Source organism: the organism of the source record quoted next, unplaced genomic scaffold, assembly GCF_019419815.1.
Source record: "Pyrus x bretschneideri cultivar Hongxiangsu unplaced genomic scaffold, Pyrus_bretschneideri_v1 Contig18, whole genome shotgun sequence".
NCBI lineage: Eukaryota > Viridiplantae > Streptophyta > Magnoliopsida > Rosales > Rosaceae > Pyrus > Pyrus x bretschneideri.
Window position 1 is genome coordinate 2,973,020 of NW_025999479.1, and position 8,992 is coordinate 2,982,011.

The following is an 8,992-nucleotide window of genomic DNA, read 5'->3' on the forward strand; positions in this document are numbered from 1 at the left end:
CTCAAAACTTGAAGCAATCGTTCAATCCTTCATCCGAGATCAAGTCATCATGACCCTTTGATCAACAACCTACGCATCTACATCAAATTTGAAGATTGAATCAGAGGAAAATTGTAAACAGAGATTGTAACCCTACAAATTCATCAATACAAATCTACTTTGTACACGTGTTCTCATTTCATTCGTTACAGAATTTTCATGTTTACAGCAGTTCCTCATTTTTCGTGCACACGTGAGCTAATGTCTCTCATAAATCCTGTATTTATAGCACAATTTCTTTTTTTGAGATAATACATTTGAATCCAGAGCGTCTCTACTACCTTGCAACGATAACGAGGCCGAATCACCATGTGTAAAAATAATACAAAGCGTTATGTACTCTGATTTACTATAAAAAGCATGGTCTTAGGTAATTATCCATGTTCAAGAAGAACGTCCATTCAAATTTATAGTTAGGGACAATTTTGGGACCATATTTTTCAAGGCCATAGTTCAGAATATGTGTACCTTATAAGTTTGATCATGGACTCAACAACTTCAATTTTGAGTTACTCAAACAGACCATCGATGCCACCATATCTTGCTGTACTCTGGAAAGGTAGGTGAAGTTTGCCGACTTCCTTGAGATTGATCATTCTTGTAAAGCAAGACACTAACCTGATCCGACTGGGGATCCGATGAGTTTCCTATTTTTGGAGATTCCTACAATCTAGGAACTAGCATGCGCCGCAAGTAATCATACTTCTAAGAGGACACAATATCTAATCCTCAATACCCTCTTGGATTCTTCCGATTTAATATGGATTCTATATCGTAAAAGTTATATCTCCCGATGTGTATAAATACCCTCATCTAGGGCATAACTCTAGTAACGCAATTCACTCATGCAACCCTCATCTAGGGCATAACTCTAGTAACGCAACTTACTTGTGCATACTCTTTGCTTATTCTCTTACTCACTACTTAAGTCTCAATATTGCTTACTAACATGGCCGCCGAAGTACTTTTGGCTAGTGTCCCACCGGTACCCTAGGTTAATCATGGTTATTTGTTCTATTACAGGTATCTGGATTTGCATAGCTCCTCCATCCACGTCGGTGCATGAGTTTGGTTTTAACAAAGATTATTTACCAAAGAAATGTTCCAAGACAAATAAGGCCGAAACATGTCCTCAAGCGAAGACACCATGTTAATTGTTATGGTTATCAAAGATACCGCTGATATGGAACAATCCCATTCAACTCAATAGGTCAAGTTAAAAGTTCAAATTGGCAAAGTGATTGTCTCAGGAGCAAAATAACTTGGACTACTTTTCAGTTGAAAAATAAGAATATTTGAAGAAATCATTTATTATTTCACGTCAATGTCTAAAACAAAATCATATTGAAGACACTGAAATGAAGAGATCTCGGCTCGGGATAAAGTATTATTGGCCCCCTCCATCATAGTTAGCCACTTTTATTCTTGCTTGTAAGACATTTATTTTCTTAACCATTCAGCTATTTAGGCCGATGCTTAAGAAAATAAGGGGGCAACAATCAGCTGTTTGCATAAAAAAAAATTTAAAAAAAAAACCAAGAACCAATACAATTTTAATGGGTGTTGTTTAGAACGAAGTTGAAAAGAGTTTACAAAAATTCGACATGTGGCAGGGGTGACATTTTGGCGTGTCAGGACATAATGGTGGCTTGCAGCGCTTGGTTTGAGGTCATAAATGAAATTTTGTGGTAGAGGTTGATTGGTGATGACATTTCAAAATCCTTTGGTCACTATTCGTGACTGAAGATTTCAAAAGCGAGGGGAGCAATGTTTGAGCCTAAAGTCCTAGGTTTGGGTTGAGTTGGTTGACAACCCATAAAGGAGGCTGTGAGTCTCAACCTAGTAATGTATTGTTGGTGGCGTGGTCAAGTCTTAGATGAAGTACGACTATTTAAGGATCATGTTTGGTTTCTAATATGGTCAAATCCTAAAAAAAGTAGGATTGTTTGAGGACCAAGATAGGTTTATGGGTAAATTATGAATTAATCGCATAATAAAATTAGATTTGGAATCCCAATTCAAATCGAAGAAGGTGAGATTCAGTGGTAATGAAGTTTTATTAGAAAATAATTTGAGGATAATTTCAAGTGCATCAAGAGAACAATCCAAAAATTTGCAATAGTACCAGACTCTCCAACCTGAACATCACCAATTTCATTGCATCCTTGTGTGAGGTACAGGTTCACTGAAAATGATGGAGGTCCCATCAACCCCAAAAATTTTGATCTTACTTAATCTTTCTAGTTGGCAGAGATGGCACCCACATACGGTTAAAAACAAAAGCAGTTTCACATGTTCAAGTAACTTAAATAAGACACAATTAGGTAATTGATTAGTGGGTAATAAAAGCCACGTGGATACACATAGCAAGCTGATAAAAACATATGCGACAACATGCAATTTTTCTTCTGAGTGATGTTGTCTATATATTATCTTTCACCTTTTATGCATTTTTAAAATTTTTTTATTATCAGATTGAATAAATTGAAAAAGATGGATGATTAAAAAATAATAACAAATGTGCGTGAGAGATAAAAATAAATGTTTGAATAGCACTATCATTTTTTTATGATACGTATCACTAAGTAGTATGTAAAATTACGGTTATATCCTTAAATATAAAAGAGATACAAGGAATCCTTAAAACAGCTAAATCTTAGATAAAACATGTACCACTTAGTTATATAACTAGAATGATAATTTTTACAATTTATACATTTTGCAACTCAAAACTATATGATATGTAATAAGTACTTAGGTAGGACCGAAATGACACATTAGGGTTAAAACACATGCATCGAATATAAAAGAGGAGACGTGAAAATGCAGATTTTAGGTTTAGGGTTTTGTTTTGTAGGGGTAGACTAAATATTTATTCTGAAAACATACATATGCATAATACATGCATGTTGTTTTTTCTTTATCTGTATGTTTGGTAAGGCATATATATATATATATATATATAATACATTACCGGGACAAAATTGAAAATTGCATAAAAAAAGTATAATAATATAACGAGAAGAACGATAATGACGTTTATATGTCTACAACATAAAGTTGTGTTATACTTAGTTATCATTATGTATGGTTATTTAGTGTGGAAAAGGTTATTTAAATAGGGGATTTAATATTTGTTGGTTCTTATTTTAGTTTTGATGGTTGCAGCGAACCTAAGATGTTGTTGAACTGATCCGTCCAAACAAGGATTTCGTTTGCTTTCTTCTTCTCCTTTCTTTCTTTCTTGCAAACAGTGTTTTGCACTGAAGAAAATAGAAAGTGGAAGAAAGATTTGCAAAAGAGTAATAAAGAGTGGTAATTAAAGTATGTAGAGGATAACAGCAGGTAGATTAGATAGCTACATCATGATTATTTCCATCTAAATTTTCTGCAGAGAGAGACTGAAAGATTCTCTGAGGTTCTTCAATAATAACCCCCGATTTTTATATATATTTTTCTGGTATTTTATACCAAGTTGCTGGCCTTGTCAAACAATGCTAGGGTAAAATATTTTCAAATATCATCATAGACTCGATAGTTTAATTTTGGATAAAAAGCAAAGAAAGTGGGTAGTTAACCAACTTACCATGGCATAATTAAACCTAACCCTGGGATTAATTTTGTGAACAGAATTTAAAAAAGGTTTTGACATGTAGAACAATAATTAGCTCATATGCTTTGGTTTAGTTTATGGGTAGTGTTATCTACGCATTTATTTTTACTTTTTTTATATCCTTTTCAATTTTTAATCGTCGGATTGATTGAATTAAAGAAAATCAATGAAAAAAAATTAATAAAGATGTATGAGAAACAAAAATAGGTGTGTAAATAATATTGTCCTTATATGTGGTTTTTTGTTTTTATTTTTTAGTATTTTCAAATGTTTTTTAAAAGTGACGGTGGTGATGGTTCTATTACCTCTATAGTACCATTCAACAACCATCATCCCTGATTTGGTTGCTTGCCCACCTCACAATATTCCAATAAACATATATATATATATATATATATATATATCTCATTCACTGAATTAATTTAATTTTAACCTGATTAAATATATCTCCTTTTCCTCCTTTCACACTGTGAACCAAGGCCACAACTCTCCTCTCATTTGACTAGTTGCTCTCTCTCTCTCTCTCTCTCAGAAACACCTACGTCTACCCCACGCTGATCTTTTGAGTGGAACCTTGAACACAGAAGCAGCTTCTCTTTTAGAGAAGAGAAAAGGCTTAGAGAACAACCCCTTTTACTCTCTCTCTCTCTCTCTCTCTCTCTCTCTTATCTTCTCTATATTGAAACCCTAATTGACCTTTAACCCAAAAATAGTAAAAGGAAGAGGAGCAATCTCTGATCGATAATACTAATAGCTTTCATTTCTTTGTGTAACAGTCTCTTTCTGCAACCATCAATTTTCATGATCCGTGTCTGCATCCGTGGCCGCTGTGTGGGTTGTTTATTATTCTCTTCCTCACTACGCTCGCATACGGCATACCCTTCTGCAGCTCCAGGACAAACAACCCACCAAGCTCTGTCCTCTCGCGGCCCTCCCTTTCAGATCTCACAGCTTTCGTTAATTCCAGCAGACATGCATACATATGGCTTCTTGTAGTGGTACTTTTCTCAACAGCTTAGCTCACACCTCTCTCTCTCTCTCTCTCTCTCTCCCTCTCTCTCTCTCTCTCTCTCTCTCCCTCTCTCTCTGTGCCTCTGTTTGTTTGGTAGCTTGCTCTTCTTAAATGAGTTTGTATTTTAAGTAACCAAATCTCTCTACTCCTTCATATCTTTGTCCCCTTTTACGTATTTCCATCTCTCTCTCTCTCTCTCTCTCCCTCTCTCTCTCTTATGGATTCTGGTAATAGTGGGAGTTTGCAATCCTCCAGCGGCGGCGATGACGAGTACGACTCGCGCGCCGAGTCAATCTCCGCCTTGCTCAGTAACCCACCGAGTCAACTCGGTCCCATGTCTAACCCACCACCACATCACCACCACCACATGGACCCTTTGTCAAACATGTTCGATCCGTTATCATCCAGGCTCACCAACCCAAACCCACTCCTCAATTTCGACATGATGTGGCCCAAAACCCTAAGATCCGACCCCAATCCCATCGATCTCGGCGGCCTCAGCCAACCCTTTTTGACCAATCCCAGTATCAACCAATTAGGACAAAACAGAGGCGGCGCCGCCGCCGGCGGAGGAGGAGGCGGGTCGTCTACATTTGCGGCGCTTCAGATCCCACATGATCATCAAAACATTTCGGCCTCTTCTTCGGCTCCCGACAACCAAACCCACAACAACAACATGAATAACAACAACGGCGTCGTTCGGAATCCGAAGAAGAGGTCGAGAGCGTCGAGGCGAGCACCGACGACGGTCCTGACAACAGACACCACAAATTTCAGAGCCATGGTTCAGGAATTTACAGGTATCCCTGCTCCTCCATTTTCTTCTTCCTCGCCTTTCCCAAGGAGCAGATTGGACCTTTTTGGCAGTGCTGCGGCTGCCTCTTCATTGATGAGATCAGCAGCAGCAGGAGGAGGAGGAGGAGGTGGTGGTTTGGGTTTGGACGCTCCTCCTTCATACCTTTTGAGGCCTTTTGCTCAAAAAGTGACACACCAACCGCCATCTTCATTGCTTGATCCCGTTAGTTCAACCTCCACAAATCACAATCTCCTCAATCTGCACAACCAAAACCCTTCATCATCATCTTCTTCACAAGTTCTCAATTTCCAATCCCTTTTTCAATCCCAGCAACAAAATCCTAAATACCCATTAATTTCCATTAATTCACCACCTCATCATCATCAAGCAGGCTCTTTGGGGGGCCCTCATCATCAACATTTTGGCTTGACTCAACAGCAGCAGCAACAGCTTAATGTTAATGCGCTTTCCAACAACAATATCGTATCCTCCTCGGACGCCGCGCTTTCCAGGCACGACATTAGTAATGGTCCAAGTTGGGGTACTGGCGTAACTGGGTCCAACAAGAACATCGACAACAACAATGTGGTTGATCATCAAAGACTAATGAGTTCTATCAATGGAAATTACGGCAATGGGAAACTCAACTACTCGGCTACTGGTTCTTCGTCGAATGTTGTGCTTCATGGCGGTAATGTGCCTCCAACAACAACTGCCGCTGCTACTACTACTACCGCCACTCGAAGCGAAGGTATGGTGGAATCATGGATTTGCTCCTCAGATTAGGCTTTTTCACCACCAAAATTATTACACTAAAATTCACCAAATCATGTTCTGTGGGTTATCCTCCCTCCGTTTTAACCATGACCACCACCAACAATTAAATTATGAGGACACTTTTTATTTCCCTTTACTCTTCTTTCTTGAATTATATGTAAATAATAGACTCCCTCTCGCTTTCTTTTTGTTCATACTTCATACACGAGCCATTTATATATTGTAACTCCAATACTAAAATGCTAGTTGTTGATAGAAATCATGTGTGTTCATATATGGCTCTGATCAAGTTTGACCACTGTTGAAAGGTGTAATCTGAATGCATGGTTCCTCCCCGCACATCATTTTTCATAAATGATCGTTTAGTTAAATTTCAGCCATTCTTTATTGTTTTTTTTATGCTTAGTAGAGCAAAGTTACAGATCTATGGAATATCATCAATCAGATAAATAGAATATATTTAATCAATAAAAAATAAATACCCCATGAACAGGTTTCAATTGCTTTCCTCGTACCTTCACTTATGCTAAATATGTTATTTGAATCTTATCTGAAACCAAGCGGCAGCAAAATATTTTAGTACAGCTACTACTGTACCGCACCAAATGGCCTGAGAAGTGAGAGCATTGTCTGCTTGCTTGCTGTAGGATTCCCCTACCCTTTAATTTCATATTAATCTTTCAAATTTCAGTTTTTATTTATAATTAATTTGTTGAATATTTTATGTCATGTCTTGGAGTGATTGGTGGCGGGATTTGGGGTGTGGTTAGCCGCCGCAATCTCTTATCATACGAATCAAATATCTTTCATGTGCGTGTGTTTTCCAGTTCTTTCCTTCTTTTCCTTTTCTTTATTGTATTTTTTTATTTTTATTTATATTAAAATTGAAAGATTGATACCCAACAGTTTTTTTCATGAGGAATGAGGATCGTCCATGGCATACGTTGCACTCCATTAAATGCGCATATAACTTTAGCTCGGTTCACACTTACATATCTCCATGCTTCTACTGAAGCAAAAGATAATAAATAAAAATACAACACTTAATGCCATGTACTTCCGGAACAAAGTCATATGAACTCTTTTTAGTTGTCTTTAAGCTACATCCACATAAATTTCGATTATTGTCTTTTTTTAACAACCACGGAAAATGAATTCTGAATTCCTTCCTTCCCTTCTTGTTTCAGGCTTAAATATCAAATGTTCTCTGTGGTATACGATAAAACCTCTATTGATAAAAAATAATATTAGTCATAAAAAGAATTTTGGTTCAGCTTGGGCTGTGTATATATGAATAAACTTTACACCGTAATACGTTATAATTTGAGACAAGGTGTGTGTTTGTCTTTAACGTCTACATAACATTAAGGAGTAACCTCATAATAGTCACAAACTGGTTTGGTCCCAACATTCTTAGGAGGATGGTGCTTATCACTGAAACTGTCAATTTGTTTGACACACATAAATAGCTAAATGATTTCTAAATTGCATGATTTTTTCCAAAATGATCTTTAAATGATAATAAAAAAAAAATAAAAAATATCGATTATGATGTTTGTACCATCCAAATACGTTTATAATCACAAGTGGATGGACAAGAGATTCCCCCAGTTTTTAAATCTGTTTCACTCCATTTGCTAACTTGGTCAATTCTGTCTAAGTAGAAAAAAATGCGTAAACATTTCAAAAGTAGCAAAAGAAATTATCATTTGAAAACCATATAAATTTAAAGTTAGAAAAATTTATGGTATGGTGAAAGGTAAAACAAAAATTTATAGTATCCAATTTGAGTTTGATCTCTGAGTGATGTATCTGTTTTGGCATACCGTTAGACCGGGACGTTTTGAAATAGGTGACTCAATTTTGAATTTTTTAAATTAAATATTTATACCTTTTAGATATTTCATTAAACTCTTCTTCTCATAATTTTGGTGCCACATGTATTAGAATTAATATTTTTGTACCAAAATTACATAACCTGCCACTGCCCCATAGTTCTTAAAACCTCACGCCAAAATTTCCTATAATCTAGCATTTTGATTACTCTCTACCTCTTTGGAAATAATTGTGTAAAAAAAAAAAAAAAAGCGTAGTTAAATACATTTTATTTTCATAATACTTCCTACAATTTAGCAATGATTATCTACACTTTAATATATATATATATATATATTTTTTTTTTTCAAAACAATTTAAAACATTTTAAAATCCAACAAAATCAAACCTACCAAAAATAGGACTGACAATAGTATAAACATACCAATAAATAATGAGTACAAAATCGAACATGCCAAAACTGAAAATAATGTACCAATATCAACATATATACCAAATCAAATGTACCAAAACATACCAATCAATATTTTTTTACAAATTCAAACATACCCAACGATAATATATACATAATATGTTGTACCTACTAATAGTTTGTCAACAACTATAAGTAAAAAAAATGCAAAGAAAAATAGTCCAACAAAAAAAAAATGAAAAAATTACTGTGGATCAACAACGATTTGGAAAAAAAAAAAAACCATAAAATCAAACCATTTGGAAAAAGATAGAATATTTAATGTTTGTAGGACAAAATAATTTATTTTGATCGAAAGAATATAATTGGAAAAAGAGATAATAGAGTTAATAACTAATATCCTATTAAATAAGGGAAAACAAAACACATCCAACAACTTAGAGGATAAATTGAGAAATTAATAATTAACATTTTATTTTCAAAAAAATATATATAATGATATGTAAT

The 8,992-nt window shown here is 35.4% G+C and overlaps 1 protein-coding gene across 1 annotated transcript; it reads left to right on the forward strand.

Moving 5' to 3' along the window:
* The first annotated feature begins 4,461 nt into the window (after positions 1-4,461).
* LOC103940606 (uncharacterized protein DDB_G0280205) lies at positions 4,462-6,246 on the forward strand. Its single transcript, XM_009350753.3, has one exon. The coding sequence runs from the start codon at positions 4,882-4,884 to the stop codon at positions 6,244-6,246; it is 1,365 nt and encodes a 454-aa protein (XP_009349028.1). The 5' UTR covers positions 4,462-4,881.
* Positions 6,247-8,992: the final 2,746 nt, after the last annotated feature.

Bases quoted from the DNA above. Each gene is read 5' to 3' on its own strand.
- LOC103940606 (XM_009350753.3), top strand. From the start codon at position 4,882: ATGGATTCTGGTAATAGTGGGAGTTTGCAATCCTCCAGCGGCGGCGAT.